The 23,117-nt window shown below is 35.2% G+C and overlaps 2 protein-coding genes across 2 annotated transcripts in view; both read left to right on the top strand.

Moving 5' to 3' along the window:
• The first annotated feature begins 721 nt into the window (after window positions 1-721).
• Window positions 722-16,009, top strand: LOC136816835 (protein VAC14 homolog). The gene is made up of 17 exons (XM_067073163.1): window positions 722-836; window positions 7,244-7,384; window positions 7,626-7,776; window positions 8,106-8,273; window positions 8,528-8,590; window positions 8,928-9,035; window positions 9,768-9,877; window positions 10,055-10,161; window positions 10,417-10,584; window positions 10,967-11,160; window positions 11,441-11,506; window positions 12,626-12,837; window positions 13,104-13,281; window positions 13,708-13,826; window positions 14,089-14,168; window positions 14,459-14,621; window positions 14,980-16,009. The coding sequence occupies exons 2-17, from the start codon at window positions 7,284-7,286 to the stop codon at window positions 15,137-15,139; spliced, it is 2,148 nt and encodes a 715-aa protein (XP_066929264.1). The 5' UTR covers window positions 722-836; window positions 7,244-7,283; the 3' UTR covers window positions 15,140-16,009.
• Window positions 16,010-17,084: 1,075 nt separating this feature from the next.
• Window positions 17,085-23,117, top strand: part of LOC136816834 (pre-mRNA-splicing factor ATP-dependent RNA helicase PRP16-like) — a 124,012-nt gene continuing 117,979 nt past the window's right edge. The window contains exons 1-6 of the mRNA XM_067073162.1: window positions 17,085-17,573; window positions 18,430-18,654; window positions 19,008-19,179; window positions 19,414-19,553; window positions 19,839-20,056; window positions 20,351-20,536. Coding sequence (XP_066929263.1) covers window positions 17,162-17,573; window positions 18,430-18,654; window positions 19,008-19,179; window positions 19,414-19,553; window positions 19,839-20,056; window positions 20,351-20,536 — 1,353 coding nt within the window. The 5' untranslated portion in view covers window positions 17,085-17,161. The remainder of the gene's footprint in view (window positions 17,574-18,429; window positions 18,655-19,007; window positions 19,180-19,413; window positions 19,554-19,838; window positions 20,057-20,350; window positions 20,537-23,117) is intronic.

The following is a 23,117-nucleotide window of genomic DNA, read 5'->3' as shown; positions in this document are numbered from 1 at the left end:
TTCTAAACTATTCCCTTTTTTAGTGATCTTGTGTCGAAAGACGATTAGCCTGTTAGACGAAAACCGCTTTTTTATCGCGACTTAACGAAAAAATTTGGTTTGTGGGAAGGCACTGGCTAGTAGACGATAGGATCGTCTAGCGAGCACCTCACTAAGAACAGGGATTTTTCATGCGTAAAAAAACGCGGATGACGTATAATAATAGTACTACTACTAGTAGCTACATGTGTTTTTTTCATAAGCAAGTGTATGTAGTAGTGTAGTGTATGCCCCTTGGTCAGGCTCGTGTATGCTTAAGTTCTCAAAACATCCAGGCATAGTTTATACTTATTATATGCTTAAGAATCATGCTTATGATTCACCCCAAGCTAAGTTTTTAATGAAATTTCAGAAATTTTGTAAAAATTTGCTCAGATTTTGGGAGCAGTGGATGGAATCTAGTTAGCCGTGGAATGTCTTATTTTTTACTTTACCTATACCAAACTTTTTTAAAATTGACCACTTGAAAAATATTTTAGGCTGACATAATATGCTCATGTTATGCTTAGGAATTCTGCAAATCTGAGCCTTCATATGCATAAGCGTTATGCTTATAAAAAAAAAACATGTATCTAGTGACAATAGTGAAAGCTATCTACAGTTGTAGTTGAAAGCTGGCGGCGCGGAAAAAGATAGCGCTGACTGCGCTTTTAATTTTTCAAGCAACTAAAATGGTAACCAAGCTGTGTAGAAGAAATGCAAAATCGTTTTTACTTGCACTTGGCTTGGCTTGCACGAGTTGGACTTTTTCTTCGCGTTATTCTTCAATCGTCTCTTGTAACATATCTTCATTAACTGTAAGAATCATTATAGATCATTTATATAGGATTTTTATACAATTATCACAAAGAAAACAAATATTTCGTTTAGGTAGTACTGTGAGATTGCTGGATTGGGTTGTTGTGTGGCGGCGCGGCGCAAACGATATCATCCACCAGGATGCAGCCTCTCTTGTTTTCCCCCTATTTTCTACTTTCCTATCTTCTATCCTGATTTTCTGACTTTCTCTAGTGTTTCTAACTGTTTTCTAAGTATTTTTCTGAAATTTGACCGTACCGGTGAGATTGGTCTCCGACCCCCCCGGCTCGAACCATCAAATGCAAGCAACCTTGTTTTACAAACCCAATGCCTAACCGCCTGCGCCAACGAGACACGGCAGAAAGTTGTCATTCACAAATACTTATAACGTGTAATCAGTTACATCAAAATGCCTCGAAAATGTCAATATGAAAATTGCGTAATCAGAGAACGTATGTCTCACTCATTATAAAAAGGCCGAGACAAACTTTCAATAATTGGATTGTAACATCGAGTTAAGTCTCTTTTGTTAAGTCACCAGGGGGTAAATAAAACAGACCTTGATACATTTATCGTTCGTTTCAACTTGACCATTCGTTTAAAACTTAGCCTCCTAAATATTTGGGATAGGTAAAATATGTACAAAGAAATTCATATTTTTCCAACCCGGCAAATCTTTAAAAAAGAAGCGAACAATAAAATATAATTACCCTTTCCAAATAAACCTCTTCGGTGGCGAGCGTAGTCTACTCTGACGTAATTGTAAAGTTTATGTGATGGGAGTTTGACATAGTAATGTAATGTTGTTTGGGGAATTATGAAGTTCTCTGGAATTTCGATTGCATTTATTCAGGTTGATTTTTTATGACTTCTAATGGTACTTTTTCTAACGAGTTTGATTACTCTGTTCTCACACTTATGTCTTTTTTTTTCGCGTCCTTTTCCGTGATCACTTTTATTTGTATTTTTGAAGACAGGTAAAAAGGCATATTGATGTAACTGGTAATTTACAGACCTTTATTAAGAAAGCTCCCAACCCTACCGGTACCCCTACAAGGATCCCTACGGGATCCTAAGCTAAGTTAGGTCACAGGGTACGGACAGTTACATCAATATACCTGTCTTTAAAAATATAAATAAAAGTAATCACGGAAAAGGACGCAAAAAAAAAAGTGTGAGAACAGAGTAATCAAACTCGTTAGAAAAAGTACCATTAGAAGTCATAAAAAATCAACCTGAATAAATGCAATCGAAATTCCAGAGAACTTCATAATTCCCCAAACAACATTATATTACTATGTCAAACTCCCATCACATAAATTTTACAATTACGTCAGAGTAGACTACGCTCGCCACCGAAGAGGTTTATTTGGAAAGGGTAATTATATTTTATTGTTCGCTTCTTTTTTAAAGATTGGCCGGGTTGGAAAAGTATGAATTTCTTTGTACATATTTTACCTACCCCAAATATTTAGGAGGCTGAGTTTTAAACGAATCGTCAATTTGAAACAAACGATAAATGTATCAAGGTCTGTTTTATTTACCCCCTGGTGACTTAACAAAAGAGACTTATTTCGATGTTACAATCCAATTATTGAAAGTTTGTCTCAGCCTTTTTATAATGAGCGAGACATACGTTCTCTGATTACGCAATTTTCATATAGACATTTTCGAGGCATTTTGATGTAACTGACGGATGCCCCTAAGAAGGCCTTCGGCCTTATATTGTGACTCTCGAGCTCCAACCCTAACCCTAACTGATAATAAACGAACCCCCATCTAGGTCCGCAGATTGAAAAATTTCACTTGCATCCTGGTGGATGATATCATCTGCCAACCGTGAGATTGGGTAACTCGCATCAGTGGAATGAAGCTAACGTATGGTATGCGCGCATGGCTAGGGTTGACAGGCCAAAATTTTCCCCTCAATTTTTAGAAACCAAACTAGTTTTATTTGAAAGTCCTTACCTTTGTGAGAAAAATGAGGGGTTATCTATATATTAATAGCAGTGCTTTGTGTGTCTGTGTGTCACCACTTTCGTTTTCGCTTTGTTTGTGTTTTGGAATTATGACTTTTAGTCTCTTGCTCCACAAATTTGTTCTATTGGATTCGCGCCATTTGCAAAAGATTTCGCAAGCAATGTTTTGTTCTCGATAAGTTTGTTTTGATTGACAGATCGGATAGAGCCTGGTTTAGACTTTATTCAGCCTTTATTTTGAAATTTAAGGCCCATCTACATTTAGTAATTTTAATTTTTGCCCAGCTTTGCCCGATCCTGTTTTTATCTTTTCTTTTGTTTGAAATGTTTTCGAATTTATTTAACGATCGTATTTATTAATGACATTCGAATTCTTTTCAAAACAAAACAAGTTTCTTAATTTACAGAAAAGAACATTTCAAATGTAAATCAAAATATAAATTTAAAAAGTTTCTCGAACAATAACAGCATTCAAATGGTGATAAAAAGCAAGAGAAGAAATTAGTCCATCTCTTTCTTCATATAAAAACATTCAAGTGGTTGATACTGTTAAAAACTGTGTACGTCATTTTACATGTTTAAATTCGAAAAGTTATGACAAGGGTTTAAAAAAAGCAATTTAGAATTGACTTTATTTATCTTTTTAAATCTGATAAAAACAAAGTTGCACTATTCTTTGTGGCTTTCCCCGGGGGGGGGGGGCACTCAAGGTAAATGACCTACCAGACGTTCGGCCCTTAAGGGTAGGTTTTTCATAGTTCAGCTAGTGCACTGTAAGGGTAGGAAATTACAAAACTGCACTGAACTGCACTGTAAGGGTAGAAAATTGTGATGAAAGGCCAATTTTTTGGTAAAATTGGCACAAAATTGGTCAATTTTAGAGGAAATATTCCACGTTTTCTTGGAAAATTGCAAAAATTTTAGCCCTTACGGGCGAGAAATTTTTAACAAGTGCACTGTAAGGGTATGATTTTTCATCGAAATTCACTGCACTGTAAGGGTCCGATTTTAGAAGCCAAATTTTGGGCCGAAAGTATGGTCGTTTTCAGATCGAGCGCCCCCCCCCCGGGTGGCTTTCCCGCTTTTTTGCTAAAGAATTGTCATTTCTACATTTCACTCCTCTTTACCATGACATTTTCTCAAATTGTCGAAAACTGGACGGCGTATTTAATGCGAGCAAAGCGAGAAAAGATTTCGGGGGGAGGGTTAGAGTCAAACTTTAAAGATATCTTTTTATTCATTTGATCGTTTTTTTAAGCCAGCTTCAATCAACATCCAACTTTTAGTGCGTTCAGCTACAGCTTAACCGGCGTGTGACGCCGGGTACCGGCTAGTTTATTAGAATTAGTTAAGTATTCCCAAAGTTATTCCATTTTCCAAACACAGAAAAATCACCTTTTCAAAGAATCGCTTCCTTACACCACGCCAGCAAGAAATACCAAAACTGCGCCCAAAAACGGTGCCGTGGTCAGTGCTAAGTCGTGTTTTCACCTTGACGTCGAAAAATATCAATATCTTTGGAAAGAAATAGATACCTGGATGCAGTTTTTTTTACTTGTTTCCCTGATAATTCCTGATCAGTGCGTCACAAACAGCCATATAAACAAAACTCAACATTCTCACAAAGGTTGTCTTTTTGATTTCCCAAATTTCGTCGTAAGCGTTCACTTTCACAATAATTTATGTAATTGCAATTTCGGTCAGTCCACAGTCGAGTTCAACATATATGTATGTTTTTATTCACGTGACCGAAGTGCCTACTAAAACAATCCGGGGGTAAGTGGCGAAGCAACACAGCAGATTAATCGTAAAGTAAAGAAATATCTTTTGGCATTGACAGTCCGTCACAAACAGCGATATTTCGATCGTACGGAAGCGCTTCAAAACACCAGCTTTTTTGGAGTTTCGTCTCGTTTACCCAACGAGAATGTTGAGCTTTGTTTATATGGCAGTTTGTGATGGACTGATTGACAATCAAATATAATATATTACATTATATTTTCTTAATTCAAAAATCAAAAATTCATTTTTCATTCGCGAAAAATAAAAAAAATGAATTAATATTACATACTAAGACGCCCCCGTCTTTTACTCTCGACTAATTTCCGATCTCAGAACGTGCAAAACGCCCGTCCGCCCAATATCCACCCAATCAGCTTAAATTCACTTTATTAATTGTCCTTTGACTTTCAAAAAATAGTATTCAAAAATTATGAATTTATAATAATTACAAAAAACAAAAAAGTTTGATACTTCATTAGCGGTTAGTGTAAAACGCAGGTCACAGGTCACAGGTTGCAGGTCACAGGTCACAGGTCACAGGTCAGTGATGACAGGTTAACTCTAATCAATGTCATTGCAGAGGAAAATGTTTGGAAAACACAAAGAATTATCAAAACATAATTCTCAAGCAATTTCATCCATATAAAACCATTTCAAACATCAAAATTTAACCATGTGCTTTTATCGATCTTTCACAGTTTGCGCCGTGTATAACGCAGACCAGAAAATATTTGAAACCATATTATACGAATAACAGGTATATTACATATTGTAATGTTATATGATGGTTACATATAATAAAACAAATCGCTCTAAAACTACCTTCTCAGAGAACTCACAAGCTTCTAATTGGTGTAATTTTATATCCAGCCATATCGTTATCATCACATTCGGCATGCTGAATATTTTTGGTGCTTTTCTCTTGTAAGACATGATATTTTGTAATTCTGTCAATATTTTTGTCAAAAATTGTCATTAAGTCATTAAAATAACAATTGAATGATTAATTAGTTTCATCCTTCTAAAACCACTATCTTAGGGACCTCATAAGCTTCTGATTGGTGCCGTTTTATATCCATTCACACTATCTACATCACATTCTGTATTATAAATATTTTTCGTGCTTTTGTCTTGTTAGGCATCATATTTTATGAGTTTGTCATTATTTTTGTAAGTAAGTGTCACTATGTCAAAAGGTTGTTATTCTATTCAATTGTCATTTTATAATATCTAAATACAAGGTATTACTTTTTTGTAATTTAATGCGCTATGTATTGATGTTATGTTATGTTATGTATATGTTATGATCTTTTTTTTTTTTCCGGTCTGTACTTTGTTGACCTGTGACCTGTGACCTGTTACCTGCGTTTTACACTAACTGCTTTATTAGCAAAATATTCAATAAATTCCTAGTTTCAATTTTCAGTGGGCGTTTTTCCAGGGCTTCGTTTATCGCACAATTTTTGCGTCACACAAACTTTTCGTAGACTAGTCGGAATACTTTATTTTACTCGCTGGATTGATGGTAACTTTTCATCTTCGTTATTTTTAAAATGAAGCACAACCGAAAAAAAACGAAACTTCAGAAAGTTGCGTATTTCCAGTGAGTAAACGATTTTGACAATTAACAAAATTGATGATGATGATTTTTTTTTTCGGTCAGGCAAATGTCTCGTATTGGGGGTTCTAGTCTTGACCCCTAAGCCTACGCGAGATTGAAGCGTTTGGGTAAATGAGACAAAACTCCAAAAAAGCTGGTGTTTTGAAGCGCTTCCGTGCGATCGAAATATCGCTGTTTGTGACGCACTGCTGATTGATTTAAAAAAAAAGAATGAACAGATTTGGGTGATAAGATAAGTACTAATGCATTGAAGTTCATTTTTGTAAATTCTTCCTCGTTCCGCACGAAAAATCCTGACGAGTGCGCACCCTAGCATACCCCTAAAATGAATGACCTGGCTGGTCATTAAAATACAAGGTTAAATCAAAACAAAAATGGTAGAGTAGAGCTGTGAGCGGAGCTGAATATAGTTTATTTCAATGACCAGCCAGGTCATTCATTTGAGGGCTATGCATGTTAGCCTCCATTGATGCAAGTTACCCACTCTCACGGTACTCTAATTAAGTTTCACGGCTTTTAGACACCCCAACAGTCAATAATTTTAGCAAAATTAGGAACATTTTTCCTAATTTTACCAGGATTCCTAGTTAGGAATCCTATTCCTTATTAGGAAGAAAAAAATTCCTAATTAGGAAGAAATATTCAAAAGTTTAATATACCTGAAACGAGCTACATTCGCAAATTCCAATATGACCAATAGATACGGTCTACCGAATATGATAACCGTGGTGCGAAAAATTGAAAAATTTCATTCGCGGATGGTGGAATTGGGAATTAAGCGAACTGCCGTTTTTATTATCACGAAGAAAAACAGAAAGTGAGTTTCCCGCGTTTTATAAATATTAAGATGTCAAAATTTTGTGAAACCTTATCATGTCAGTCATGCTGTCCAAGTGGCTAGAAATGTTTATTTGCAGTCCTTAATACTATGGGGAGACTTTGTAAGGTCAAACATTGTAAAAATTCCAAATTGTGATAAAATATTTTTAAGGTGAAATATAAAATTTTAATTTGGTTGTTATAGATGAAGTGGGTCAAATAATCAAGAAAATTAGGAATCTGTCATGGCAGAGAAGGACTATTCACCTCTTTCAATACAAGTTGTAAGAGGGTTGAATGACAAACTGTATGAAAAAAGAAAGACAGCAGCTTTGGAAATTGAACGGTACTGTATTATTTACTGTTCTAATTTTTAGAAGAATTTGTCTTCATGTAGGATTGTTATAGTCTCTGTACACTGGATTTATTTTGTTTTTGTGTCTCACTGATAAAAATATGAATAAATTGTTTGATGTTTATTATTTAACTTTTATTTAACTCATCCCTTGTTTGTACCATGTAAAACATCAGGTCACCAATTCAAATTACTTTTAAAATAAAAGATTTGATTTCCATTTCTTATGCAGAATGGTCAAAGAATTTCAAGCCAACAATGATGTAAAACAAATTCGAAAACTGATCACCATTCTTACAGATGAATTTGCAGTTTCCCACAACCCACATAGTAGAAAAGGAGGTCTCATCGGTCTTGCAGCAACTGCTATTGCTCTCGGAAAGGTAGTTTAATTTGATTTCCATTTGCTTCTGATATCAGGTTTGGTACTATCTTAGCCCTTTATTTCTTAACCAATATAAAAAACCTGCATTTTAAAGTAAATTTTTAGTGATTTTGAAACGAAATTACAACAGTATTTATGTTAGCAAAAGTAGTCTGTTAAACCCTATAGAATAAGAAAAGTGCTTCAATGGAATTATTGGTTTATTAGCAAGAGCAAAGTTTTGTTTTTGCACCTTATTGATTTCAATTTATAATCATAATCACCAACTATATGCCCTTGACGATTTTAATTTACTACTGATTTCTATGATTATTATTGTTTTTTTAGGATGCAACATTCTATCTCTCAAGTCTTGTACCACCTGTCTTATCATGCTTCTCAGACCAAGACAGTCGTGTTCGCTACTATGGATGTGAAGCTCTCTACAACATTGCAAAAGTAGCAAGAGGTTCTATTCTTCCCTACTTCAATGAAATTTTTGATGGTCTCAGCAAGGTAGGTCCTTTTAATATTTGAACTAACCAATTGAGACTCAAACGAATTTGAAAAAGTCTCTGGAAGGCTTAAAAAAGTTTGTAAAGAACATATTTTATATCAGACAAACAATATAACTAGAAGAAAAACCAACTTCAAATAAACAGGAACGTAAAAGTAGAGAAAAGAAAAGAAAGACATGAAGTCTGACATCAGGCCATCATATTTTTAACTAAAACATCACACTGTCAAATTCAAAGCTTCTTCTCTTTTAGTTAGCTGCTGATCCAGACCCTAATGTAAAAAACGGAGCCGAGTTGCTAGATCGTCTCATAAAGGTATCATATATTGTTGTCTTTTGTAAAATAAAATTCTTTATATGCAGCATGCAATTTGCACAAGGTATCAATGATGATAAATCTTTTAAAATTCCAAATGGGGTCAGAAAACCTTGATTTTTGTAAGTTAGGTGTTTGCTGTAAGAGTGCTGTGCTATAAACAACTTTTCCAGTGAAATCCAAACTTATTAGCATCTAATGGATTCCCATCCTCAGAAATTATTGCTCTGTGTTGAGTTGTGTATGTGATATTGCCAATATTCAATATTGTAGTATAAATCTTTAAAAGATGATAAGATTGAATTTTAATGCTTAATTTTTTGTAATTCTTTTTTAGGATGTTGTTACTGAAAGCTCGAATTTTGACTTGCATTCTTTTGTACCCATTCTTCGTGAGCGAATATACACTACAAATCCTCATGCTAAGCAGTTTATTGTGTCTTGGGTATGTTATGTTATGTCTGCTCATACATTAAACTATTGATATACATTATTTAGAGCTTTTATATTGGGATAGCTTATTCTTTCCTTACATGCTATGACATGTGGCTACTGAAAGAAACCAGAAAGCAGGAAATCTTTCTAAAAGCTTTATTCTAACAATTCTTGGTTGTAGAGAAATCCCATACCAGGCTGGTAAGCATAGTTTGGGCAATACCGTATTACTTCGAATAAACGCCCGGGGCGTTTATTAATTTTTTTGGATTTTAGGGGGGGCATTTATTCGAGGGGCGTTAAAAAGAGGGGGGCGTTTATTACAAAAATACAAAACTTGATAAGAATTGAAAGGACGAGAAATAAACAAAATAAACAAATATAAATGTTGTTTCGTTGTATTATTCTATCCCACTACGTCAAAATAATCGTGTTTCGAATTAACGCCCCCTCTAAGGGGGGGCGTTTATTCGAGGGGGCGTTTAATAAATAATTTTTGAAAAAAGGGGGGCGTTTATTCGAGGGGGGCGTTTAAAAGAAGGGGGCGTTTATTCGAAGTAATACGGTATACCTGCTACAGATATTTGAGATTAAGTTTCTTGTTGTTTGACCTTTTCCAAAATAGTCAGAACAGATCAACCTCCCATGTAATTTCCTTTTTTTAGTATTTTAGTCAAAATTCAAATTAATTGTTTTTCCAATTTTTACTGTTTTTATAGTTTTGATGTTATTGCTTTTTTAGCTGTCTGCCCTTGATGCAGTTCCAGAATTGGATCTATTGGTATACTTGCCAGAGTTTCTTGATGGACTTTTCAATATTTTTCGCGATAAAAGTGGTGAAATCAGGAAAATGTAAGTATAATTTTCTTCTTTTCCATTTATTCAAAAGAAGAGTCATTGTCTTCTTGTAACAAACATCATTGATTATTGATTATTAGTTTGGAATTTAAGAGTCTTTTTGATAAAGTTTTATTTTACTTTAAGGACAAAATAAATTATTTTTTGCTTAGGGTTCACTTATCGTTATAGGTGTGAATTCATTCTTGGCGAGTTTCTTAAAGATATCAAGAAGAATCATTCCACTGTCAACTTTGCAGCTATGGTTAACAATTTAGTACATCACTCGCAATCTGAAGGTATATTATTTTCTTACTCCTCAAAAGTAACATATATTTACTTCAAAGTAAACAGTTCGATTCCTTTAATACTGTATTTTCTTCCTTTGGGATATATTTTTCTATTTCTCTTTTTTTTCTTAGCAGTTAAAAAAGTATAACTGTATAATATTTCAATTATTTACTCGACCCCTACAAATGAAAACTTACTGAAAGTGATTCTCAGGTAATAGGATTGGCCATGTTGATCATGCAATTTATAATTTTTTCTTTAAGATGAAATAATTCAGTTCACAGCAGTAACATGGCTCAAAGAATTCGTCTCACTATCAGGAAGAACAATGTTACCATTTTGTGCTTTGATACTCTCTTCTATTCTTCCTTGTGTTTCATATGATCAACCCAAACAACACATCAGAGAAGTTGCAAAACTTGTCAATAATGGTGAGAAACAACTTTTTCAGATCCAATAAGCATCAATTAGAAAATTCCTTTCCTCCTGTACAATCAATCTCATTTCGCTCACAAAGCGCTTTCAAAATGTGTCATCTTCCTTGCCTCTTCCCTCTAAGCAGTTCTTTAGGTCAGATCATAGATAGTGTATCAATAACAGAAGTTATTAGTCTCCATTTTAAAATCCTTACCCTCCCTTTGAAAACCTTCCCCTCCCTTGTTGCTTACCCTACCCTTTATGGAGCACTTTTCGGGCTCTATCTCTCGTTGGTCCAGGTTGCTCATATATTGGGGCTTTACTTCTGTATTATTACTAGAGCACTAACAGTAATCTGGTAAATTGTCAATAAAATGCATCTCCTTTTGTAAACAGGTCTGATGAAATTGATCACCACTGAAGATGATTATGACGTCAACGAGAAAGAAACAATAACAAAGATGGCGTCACAGATTGATCTCAGTCGTGTGGTGGAAGTGCTAACAAGACAACTTTCACATAAACAAATACATACTAGGATAGCTGTCTTGAGATGGGTTTTACAGTTACATATGAAGACTCCAAATAGGGTATCTATAAAAACTCTTTCCTTACTAACAAGAACGAGATGTTTTTAATATCATAATACCCATCTAGATAAGGTTATTGGCAAATTTCACTAACATTTAACTGATTGGTAGTGTTAAAAGACCTATGGGTTTGGTCACAGGTAATTCCAAGCAAAGTCTTCGGTGATATAGTCTTTACTGGCTTTAAAGTGTTTTGTGCACTTCTATCTCATCTACTAATCTGCTTTTGGTGATTAACTTTGACTCTTATGCTTATATCAAACTACTCAACTATTTTCAGCTCTTCCAACACATTGAGCAACTCTTTCCAGCTCTGGTGAAAACATTATCTGATCCATCTGATGAGGTATGTACAGTATGATTTTATTTCTATCTCAATAAGCATGCCCTTCTTGATCCATGCTCTTTGAACTGGTGTCTAAATGACACCAGGCTCTGGCTAGGGCCAGACCTAGGGTCTCGCTCTAGAATGGAGAAGTGTGGCGCCTCCTTCCCTCCACTAGCCTGGGTGTTCGCCTTGAGCAAGCGTTACTCCACCCACGCTCCCCTTGTCAGGGTCACGACACCAACTGGCAATAATGTTCTGACAACTCGTCATCTTCATTGGCAACAGCAATGTGGCTTGTCAACTCGGCATCCTCGTTGGTACCCTGGCGGATATCAGAATCAACTCGGTCCTATATCTGGCATCTATTGCAACAGACTATCTTTATTCGGCTGTCCTAGCTTGCTTTGCCGCCGTGTCCATGGAGTTTTCTGCCAAGGGAAGTTGCTCTTGTCCCAAGCAGCTTCGACATACATTGGGACAGCCTTACAGAGCAATTAAGAACTGTACAACAACGTCATCTGCGAAACATTCTGCATATTAAATGGGATGATTTTGTCAGTAATGAGGAGATATTAAGGAGATCCGATTCGGTAGATATCGAAGTTATGCTAGCCCAGAATCGACTCCGTTGGCTCGGTCACGTTGCCCGTATGGACAACAATCGAACTGTTAAGCAACTTTTTTACGGTGAACTAGTTCTAGGCAGCAGACCGATTGGGCGTCCACGCTTGAGGTACAAAGATAACATAAAAGCTCTACTTAAGACTGGTGACATCCTTCACTCGTGGAATGATTCAGTTTCAGACCGATCCGGTTGGAGACGTAATGTGTCATCTGTCTGTGAAAAATTGAATGTAAAACGTGTGGATATGTACGAAAGAAGAAAAGAAAGAAGAAAAAGATAATATATATATTTTTTTTTTCTTAGTTCTCTTGTATTTTAACTGTATTTTACTCGAATATCGAGTTTTAGGCGTATTATTAAATGACAAGATAGTTTGTCACTTTTCATTTTAAACTAAATATTTTTATACTTCGAAAAAAAACATCAGAGCTACAGCACACAAATCATAAGAATACTTCTTCTAAGAGGCTCCAGCCTGATTGAGAATTTAATGAGATTACTTTTCATTTTAGGTGGTGTTACTGGATCTTGAAGTTTTAGCAGATATTTCAGCTTCATCAGCAGGCCCACCTCGTTCCCAGGGCTCCACCTTATACGAAGTCACAAATACACCTTCACAAAAACACACATTGAATTCCTATTTTACCAAATTCATGAACAACCTTTTGAAAATCTTTAGTACCGATAAAAATTTGTTAGAAGAACGTGGGCCCTTCATTATAAGGTAATTATTTCAAATTTTGCCATTTTGGCTGTGAATATATTTTGAATTGTTAAGGAAACACCTAGTTTGACATGCAGTAATTAACTTTATATTTTGAGGTAAATCAGGATGTCGGAGGAGAAAGTCAGAAAAATAGCGTGATTTCTTTTTTTCAACACTCAGCCTAAAAATAGATTACTGTGTTTTCAACCTACTTCTGGGTTAGTTGAGTTGAAATGGGTTAAGGATTAATTATGATAAATGATTTTATCTTTAATTTCCTTTAGACATTTATGTTTACTGCTGAACGCTCAAAACATTTATTGTGCATTAGCTGAAATTTTGACACAAGAAAAAGATGACTTGAAATTTGCTTCCATCATGGTCAACAATCTGAATATGATTCTACTGACCTCCAGTGAACTTTTCGAATTGAGGCTGAAACTGAAAGATCTAAATTCTGAGGTATTGTTCCATTGAATTATTTCCACGATTCAAGTCCAGATTTTTTCTCATTCAAAAAAGTGATTGCTCCTTCTGATTCACAAACATGATAATTTCAATGTTTTATAAATGAACTAAACTGATTTTCATTTCCAAACGTACCAGGTTAGGGATTTATTGATTCAGGCTTTTTCTTGATTTAGTCCCTATACACCTAAAACGTTCTGCTAAATGATTGTCGTATGTAAAAAAAAATTGAAGTCGTTGTACAGAAACAGACTTTTTGACGTCATTGACCCTCCTAGTATACTAAAGCCTATACTGTAATACTTTTTTCACGTATACGGTGTCGTTCAAGACCACAAACTTTGGTTTCGTATAATGACATCAAAAAATTGTTTTGACATTTTCACTAATTCTCATTTGAAGTTATTCTCTCCCTTTCAGGATTCTTGTCATTTATTTACCATCTTGTATCGATGTTGGTGTCACAATCCGGTAGCTACAGTTTCATTATGTTTCTTATCACAAACCTACAAGCACACGTGTGATTTACTTCTCAAATTGTATCCTTTTCAACGAAGAAATGTACGGTGACATAGGCGTCCTTCATCAAAAGTTGATTAAAAATTAAAAGTAAAAGTTTCCCTACTTTAGAGAGCATAATTCTTCTGGCAAAATTCGAGTTTTTTTTTCGTTTTTAGGCTCTAGCAATTAAATGAGCTTAAATAAGTCTCGTCGTAGATATTATTCGTTACTCGGATCTTACTGTTGAATTTTATTGCTAATGTATTATTTCCTTAACATATTCTCAAATTATGTAACCAGTGGTAATCTAGAGGTCAATGCTGAGTTTTTGACGCAAGTTGATAAATTGGTTCAAATGATCGAGTCCCCCATCTTTACTTGTAAGTTAGAATAATTATAGAATATTTTCTATAGTAGGCTCCATTCCTTTCACCCGATAACCCAAATGCCAGTATTTCTTTGGGGTTGATACATGCATAGGTTATGGCTTTTAAAAAGCCCACTTTGTCTGGTAGAAATTCTTATGTAAAGTAATTTAACAGTCGAGAGGTCGTGGTAGAAGAAATTCGCAATGATATTTTTTGCTTGAATTCACGTTGAAAAGCTAACAGTTTTTCATATGGGAATTTTTTAGATTTTTCTTGTGGTAATTCATATGTAATTCGTTTAGTTTTACGTCTGCAACTACTGGACACAGATCGTAATTATTACTTATTGAAAGCTTTGTATGGATTATTGATGCTACTCCCTCAAAGTTCTGCATTCACAATGTTAAGAAATCGTTTGGATTGCGTACCAAATGTTCATCAATTACCACCTGCTCTTAAGGATCAGTAAGTGAAATTATTGATAGCTAACATCACTGAATTTTATCTTTCCATGCTTTACCTTGTTATTATAGTTCTTGATCTCTGAGCAAAATCTTTGATCGGAGTTTATTGAAAGTGGTATCTTTAATGGTAGCACTACTCTATGTAGGTGAAAAAAAATTTAAACGGAAAAATTCAATTATTATTATTATATCGAGCAGTACTACCGTTATAACGGATCACTTTTCAAAAAGCTCCGATCAAGTATGGCGCATATAGCTTGGTCCAGGATATATAAAGGTCAGTGACTCACAGCGTTCTGTTAACGGTGCTATTCTTTTGTTTCAATCATGGAGAGCTTTTGCTTTTTTTTCTATTTTAGTACACTTCCAAAAGGGAAAGACTATGATGTACGAAAAGCAGTCAAGAAAATAGACTTTGCACAATTACTGGACCATTTTGTACAAATACAAAAAACGCATACCACGCTACCCAAAAGTAAAATCCAAAGTAAAATCTTAGCTAGTAAAACGCAATCATAGCAATAGATTTGTTTTTATTATAATTTATTAGAAGGTAAGTAGGGATGTATTTTTTGAATTTTTTTTATAGCGCAATTCATTCATAGCTACTTTTGTTTTAATATCTGTGTGATGGGATAGTGTTTCTATCAACAAATTTTCTGGAATAGACTTCTTCTAACGGATAGACGAAGCCATCTGTAGTGGATTAAACATTGACGAGTTTATGTATTCGAGATAAATCGAGGGGGACGGTTTAAAGCAAAGTTGACATGTCTCCAAAATCACCGTCCACTTTGCTCGACGACGGTAAAAACACCAAAACACCGTCGTCTGTTTAAGGCGACAAAGAACCGTACATCAACTATGACTTTGTTTTGTATCATTTCACTTACCGTTGACCTCGATATCCTTCGATACACAAACTCGGTATTTTCCATTAAGGTTCTTGATCTTTCCATTTTCGATTTGTGGTATACAAGGTAGCTTTATTTTCAATATCGCCCTAAAGCCTAAAATTGGATTTTAGCTTAAGCGTTATCGATTTTTCTTATGTTTTCTATTTTAATTTTCTGTTCAATTTCAAAAATGATTTGATTTTTATGACTAGAAAATATATTATCTCATACAAATGAATTTTCATCACGGAAAAAATATATATTTCAATTTAAAAATTACAATTCAAAAGCACATTTAAAAACATTTTAAATTATTGGTGGAAAAAATACAAAGACAATACTAAAATTTTGTAAATTCGTTTTTTATAATTACTTTTATGGAATTTTGTTTTTTTGTAGTAGTCTTATATATTATTATGCTCATTAAAATGTAGATATAATTGTTATAAAATTCTTAAAAATTAAAAGTGTTCCATGCAAACATGACAATGAAGTATTGTTTGCACTCGTGTCTTTATTGTCTCCTACCTGGAATGGCGTTGTGAGTGATATGTCAGACCATGTTCACACGTTACTGTTCCGTTTCGCTCCGGTATGATTTTCGTTACGGATCGAGTGTGTTTATATTGGTTTCGGAGCAAGAGAATGGAGCAGTTCCGTTCCGATGAAAAAAGTGGAGCGAAACCGTTTCGATCAGTTTTGCTTTGTAACGTCTTCTTTTTTGACGTTTCGAATTTTGACACTTGTTTCGGAACCCTTTCGTTTCGTCTCGGAACGGAACGGAACAGAACCGCAACGTCTGAACATGGTCTCAGACATTGTGGTATGTTGTGGCACTCATCCTGTTCCACGCTCGAGATAAACTATAATATGCTTTCCCGCGTAGTTCGAGTGTCTTCCCTTTGCATATGAGGAATTTCAACTTCATAAAGAGTAGAACCAATTTCTCAACGGGGAGGGCTGAAATCATATTATATCACCACGCGTGTTACTTATGCTTATGTACGTTTATTGAAAATCAATCTCGATGATATAGTTACTACGATATCAATAGTTCACTTACTAATTGAAGGCAACGCTGTTCAGTGCACTTATTATTGTTCTTCCGGCTATCTTTCCAAAAGTTTGTTTCAACATTCAAATACTTTACTGAGCACTGATTTGTTGATTTGGCTTAATTAAATCATAATCTCAAAATTTGATCAATCAAAATGATTAGTCTGAATTGCAGACCTCTACAAAACCCCAGGTAGTATAAGGAGCACGAATCCGTTAGTGGATGCCAGCAGCCTATCAAAATGATCTAAATGTTGAACAAACTTTTGGAAAGATGAATGTTTTTTTCTATATTTGTTCATGTAACTTTATCGATAGAAAATTTGTCGGTAAAATATTTTGTCGGCAAAATATTTGGTTACCAAGCGAGTTGTTCGTCACAAATCTTCTACCAATAAGGTAATTTTCTTTAACTGGTAAATTCTGGTTAAATTTCTACAATCATATTCATATGGAGTTACCATGTTGTCTTGTTTGTGATACTAACAAATTCCTCCTATTTTTATCTACTTTTAGAGGATTAAAAAAAATTACTAAATAAAAATTCCATAACAATAAACAATACCAAATAAACAGTGAAAATATCAGTATGTCATCCTATGTTAAAGCACCCAGTCGTTTGGAAGGGTCTAAGGATGAAGTCGGTGGTCTGGTATCAATGAAAAAGAAGAAAGACAATGACAGTGGAACGAAAGATAGTGACGGATTCGCCAGACCTCCAAAACTATCAAGTGTTCTTGGTCTACAAGAGCTAGCCCGGAAACGTAAACAAGAAAAAGAAGAAAAAGAGAGAAAACAGAAGAAAAAGAAAAAGAAGAGACGCGATTCATCTTCTTCTTCTTCAAGCTCATCTGGTGAAGATTCAGATGACGGGGAAAGCGGGCGGAAATCTTCCAAACATTATAGGTCGTACCGCCCTGAAACGCCTTCGAATCCTGGTGGTGTTAGTCATAGCGCCCGAGAGAAAATCAAACAAAGAGGAGAAAGAGATAAAGACAAAGGTTTAACGCTTTTTGCATATCGATTTCAGTTAGAAATCGTTATTTTTGTGTAGTTTTTCTTCTTCTTCTTTACTTATTTACTCGCATCTCTTAATTGTTTTGTAAGAACCACATAATTACATATTAAATTGTGAACACGGTCTTAATAACTGTAATGAAACCGCCAAACTAAAGCAGCCTCAATGTGAAATCTTGAAACCTAACTTTTTATCCATAATCTTTTAATCTTACATGTATTCATGCTCAAAATGGAATTACGATTCACATCATTGTTACATACATACGCTGAGTTGAACTTGACCGTCCAACTTTTCTCTTTGAATCTGGGGACCACATCAAAAGTTGCGAGGCAGGCTCTTCTCGGCGTATGACATGTCTAGCCAGTGCAACGCGACGTCTTCACACTATAGACCGATTCCAAAAAATCCAGTTAGGGACTATCTTCAAGCAAACCTCAAGCAAGCTGCTTGTTCCTGACTGACAAAAATTTCACGAAAAACAAAAAAGCTATGCCCAGTCTAAACGGGAAATATTTGAAGATTTTGAGCTATCAGGCTGTTACTAAATCATCCTGTACATATTCTTTCTACCATTCCTTAAAAAAAATAGCTGATCTTAGGTGAAAATGACGTCGCGCGGAATCAGAGTCGAGATTGGTGGAAGTTTCTCGTACATGCTTTTGTTTGATACCTGTGTTATTGAAGGGACGTTATGAACGACTCCCAGCATTTGAGTGTACTTACCGTGAAGTGATCACTGTAAGGACCTTGATATCGATAAAACATGATAATCACCCTAAAATTGATGTCGCTCCAATGCGAAAAATCTAATTTCCAATTTGCAATATCATTCTTAGGTATTTATGCTGAAAGTCGATCTTCCAAGAAACATGACTCGCATCACCACAAGGACCGCCATTATGAAAAATCTTCTCGTTCATCACGTGATGACGAACGCAGTGAGCGCAGAAAAGAGAGGCGTGGTGAGGATTCTTCTAGGAGGTACGCTGATTGGGAAGACACGCCAAGTTCTCGACATACACACGATGGAAGTCGAACAACACCTCGTGTTAGATATAGTGGTAAGTGAATATTTTTTTGCCTGAGCACCCAAGATTTGCTTCACGGCGGTTGGACAAGGGATGCTGTTTTGTAGATACTCTTCCTAACTTTGGTACCTTTTTCTTGTATATCGCTGTTGTTGATACTTCAGTACACCTCTATAAATTTTAAAGCTAACGAGTATAACTTCGTCAAGCTATTTGAAAGTTCATTACATAGGTCTATTTGGCTAATTTTGTTTTCATCTATCCTTTTCCCAAGCAAATATTTACTCCATGGTTAGATCTGGTATGTCTATGGCCAGATTCATCAAAGTATGATTAAAAAATTCTACTCTCAGCTTCTATCTATATTATGTGCTTCTTGTTTATAGAAATAAACACTCCCTCACGAACCACCTGGGACGATGACGATGACACCAAACATGGAGGCTCTAAATCAAGTTGGGATGTACCTACCCCTGGTCGTGACTCGTACAGGCCGAGATCAGAACGATCAGAACGACATCATAGATCCAGTGAACGTTCAGAAAGACGAAATGATAGGTTTGCTTTTCAAAGATTCTGATTTTGATTTGAAACGTCGTAATGATAATCATTGAGTAGTCTTTACGTATTACAAGCTCTCTTTCAGAGTCATCAAATAAACTGGTGATAGGCTCGAGAAATCGAGGTCTTAAGGTCTGACATGCCTAAACCCATTTGCACTGTCAACCGGAAAAAAACTAAAGTAACGAATGAAAGATACACAGGGCCAATCTATTCTTCGTTAATTTTTAGTGCTTATGGTTACGGCCATGGTAAATCACGGCGCCCCGATGATACGCCTCGCTTCACACCCACGCACAAATACAACTCTTGGGAAGGGAAGGGCGGAAGGTCACGTGGTCACGAATCGACAAGATCAAGAAGAAGTCCAGGTAAGAAAGAATTATGTAATAGTTTTTTTTTGTAATTAGGGATATAGAGGTCTTTCAGTGTTAGTGAATACTAAGTGCAAATTGTCTGTTTTGTCTTTTCTTCGAAGTTTGAATTTATGATTTTAGATCTAGGCTATCGCTAGTTTTATATTATTACTTTTTGTATTTAGAATGTATCCTTCCATGCCTTGCCAGGCGTGTAACTTTGTTCCCCTGTCTGTGAAAAAATTGTCCTAATTTGAATATTTCTGCCATTTTCAATTCCATCTAACCTTTCTTTTCTAGATAATAGTCCCGAGGGAAAGGAGAACGAAGCAGACCGCTCGCGTTGGGAAGAAGAACAAAAGAATTTGGATCGAGCATGGTATGATCTGGACGCAGGTTATGATGAATACACCAATCCTTTTGCGCAGGTGTCTGAAGACTATGTAAAAAAGAAAGAGGAATCGCTCAAACTCCAGAAACAGAAACGTAAATCTGCACGTGCTAGACAAGCACAAAAGGTAGGGTATCGGTTTTATAATTTTGGCTTGATTTTGATAATCTCCCAAATGTGACAGATCCTTGCATTGCTGAAAACCATTTAGGAGGGTCAAGCTTTCCCTGATAACACTGTTACTGTTTATTGTCAAAGTTTCAATATTTTGACACGGAAATAATTTTGCTATTTTAATTTGATGAAAACTAAACAGAAGAAAAGGGAAAGCTCGTAAAACGTCTTGACTCTTGAATGGTCATTAGATACTAGGCTTACCGTTAGAGAGTGTGACCTTAACTATAAATTTCTGTTTCTCCAGGACAACGATGCTTGGGAGAACAATCGACTTTTGACCAGTGGTGTGGTCACACGTACTGAAGTTGATGACGATTTTGATGAATCAGACGAAGCAAAAGTCTATCTACTCGTACATAACATTATTCCGCCCTTCTTAGATGGAAGGATTATGTTCACAAAACAGCCTGAGCCTGTCATCCCAATCAAGGTACGCCATTCGTTAGTTATTTACTTTATTTCTGAGTTTTCTGTACTGCTAAATGTCCTGTTCAACGTTTTTATGCAAGTCTGGTGTGGTTTGGAAATGTTTGTGAAACTCCGCACACTTTTCAATTTGGGATACGATTATTAGGAAATTGAGGAGTAATTCAATCTATTAATCTATGAATTTTACTTCTCTTCGGGGACACAAATATGGTGACCCTGGTATAAACTTGGTGTGAAGAATTGCTTTATCATGTTGCTAACTAGTTGACCACTTGAATCCAAACAAATGTTTTGGTTACAGCATAGATTATATCGATTGAAACTTTAATAGCATTGAACAATCGATATAATTCCAAAACTTTTTAGATTCACCAGAATATTTTCTTTTTGATGAAATCCATAACATCAAATGAACGTTTCTCGTCGTATAAATGTGCTCAATTATACTCGACGTCACCCGCGTTTTTTCTACGTCTATTCCACTTTGCGACTTTTTCGAATGTTTTGCGCCCGGGTTTTCGGGCTCTAAACATTCAAGTTTTTGACAGCCCTTTAGATTTCGAAGCTCTTACAGTAGCAAAAAAAAATCGAATTTGCGTCAAAGCATTTGAAAGGCTTTAATTTTTCGAAAAGTGTCAAATTGAAACTCACTAAGAAACGAGATAAAAAATCCCAGTTTTTAGTGAGGTGCTCGCGGTTCACCTAAAAGAAGAGCTAAAATAAACTAAATAGATTAAGTATCCCCAGTTTGGATAGTGCCTTCTTCTTCTAAAACCTATGTTAAAAGCGTAGTTGTTCGATCAATTGTTTAACCAAATTTATAGCGATGGTCGATGCATGTATTAGGATTTTGTTTAGAATATTTCCTCTCTTGGTAATTAATCACTTCGAAGATCAGAAGCCATTTACATCAAATATATACAGCGAACGTAAACTTTGTAGCAGATAGCTTCTTTTCATGAAGTTTGCGTTGTAATAACGTTAGTAAAAAAGAGCTAAAAAGAGCGGAAATCGATAAAAGTCTTCAATTCGCATCCAGGTTCCTCTTTCAAAGTAAATTTCCTGCATTCTGGATACTTTTCGTCAAAATCTTTGGTTGAACCTTTCACTCCAAAGAAGAGAGATGACCTACCGAGAATGCATTAAAGTATTCCGGGGTTTAGATAGCGCTTTTTCATAAAGTGTAATAATAATGATGTTCTATCGATTCACTCGATCAATTTTATTGTATAGATTTTGCAGCATGAATGGTCTATGGACTATTTAATCATTTTAAAATTTTGAATAATGCCGGAGGTTGCAGTACAGAATTTGTTTAACTCTTAATAATTTACCACTTCGGAGAATTCAACTAATATCTGCTTTTTCCGAGATTGTTTGAAATAGCTAGAATTCCTTCTTTTGGTAATTCATCACATAAATAACGAATGTTGAAAGTGAGAAATGATTCAATTTTGAGCAGATGCCTAGATTTTAGCGTTCCTTCATCTTCTTATGCCTTGATAACGCAATACCTAAAAAAAGACCTCGAGTCATCATATGTTATGTGATTTTGGGGGCGTCACTTTCAGTTGGAAAGTCTTTGCCCATTATGGATTTAGGTTAAATGACGAAGTTCTGTCTCCAGCCTACTGAACGACGTGTGAAAAGAGATTATTAAAAAGACTATGAGGGAAAGAGGTTATAAATACTGCGTATGTTATTTATCTTAATGATAAATGAAGAAGAGAGACAACAACCAGCTAAGACCATTATAACATTAGAGGAAGAGGTTTGTACTTGGAGTTTTATAAAAAAAAAAAAAAAAAAAAAAAAAAAAATTATAAACAAAAAAGGATTATTTTTTTTTAATTAAGAAAGAACAGAAGAGGATAAAAGAGTATTTCTTATATTATACGATGAGTTATATTTATATTATAAGTAAGAGTTAAAATAAATGATTTGAGGTGAGGTATAATGTGAGTTTTTGATAAGAAATATGATGTGAGCGAACAAAAGCAGGAAAAATAAGTGATTTTTATAAGTTAAATAATGATTGTGGAAAGTAAAAAGACCTCGAGTCAGCTAAATACAATAAAAGTCTTCGACTGAATTCAGGCTTCTTGTACTGCGTTTTCCGTTCGGAAATGGTTTGGAATAGCCAGAATTTCTTCACTTGGTATAAATTCATCACTCAAAGTAGTCATCAAGACAACAAATGTTGAAAGTGAGAAATTATTTAAATTTGAACAGATGCTTGAATTTTAACGTGCTTTCATCTTCTTATACCTTAATAACGTAGTACCTAAAAGAACAGCTTAATAAATCAGCTAAATACAGTAAAAGTCTTCAACTGAATATTCAGGCTCTTCTTTTAATGTAAATGGCCTTGCAGTTTGAAATCTTGTACTTGTCAAATTCTTTGGTTTCAAGCATTTCATCCGAAGAAGACACTTTATATGCCTTAATACATTGAAATAATCGTAGTCTACATAATATACAGCTCCAGGCTTTTAGGCCTTATGAGTTTTATGCTCGAAACGAAGGATGATATGACGTAGCCTACGTTTTCCGAAATTGTTTTGAGTCGCTAGAATTCTTTC

Source organism: Clytia hemisphaerica, unplaced genomic scaffold, assembly GCF_902728285.1.
Source record: "Clytia hemisphaerica strain Z4C2 unplaced genomic scaffold, Clytia hemisphaerica genome assembly, whole genome shotgun sequence".
Taxonomy (NCBI): Eukaryota; Metazoa; Cnidaria; class Hydrozoa; order Leptothecata; family Clytiidae; genus Clytia; species Clytia hemisphaerica.
Note: the sequence above shows the minus strand (reverse complement) of the source record. Positions and strands in the feature narration are given on the sequence as shown.

Excerpts from the sequence above, each read along its gene's own strand:
- LOC136816835 (XM_067073163.1), top strand. The coding sequence starts at position 7,284 with ATGGCAGAGAAGGACTATTCACCTCTTTCAATACAAGTTGTAAGAGGG. Across the intron at positions 8,274-8,527 it reads TTTTTGATGGTCTCAGCAAG|TTAGCTGCTGATCCAGACCC; the intron begins GTAGGTCCTTTT and ends CTTCTCTTTTAG. Across the intron at positions 10,162-10,416 it reads ACATCACTCGCAATCTGAAG|ATGAAATAATTCAGTTCACA; the intron begins GTATATTATTTT and ends TTTTTCTTTAAG.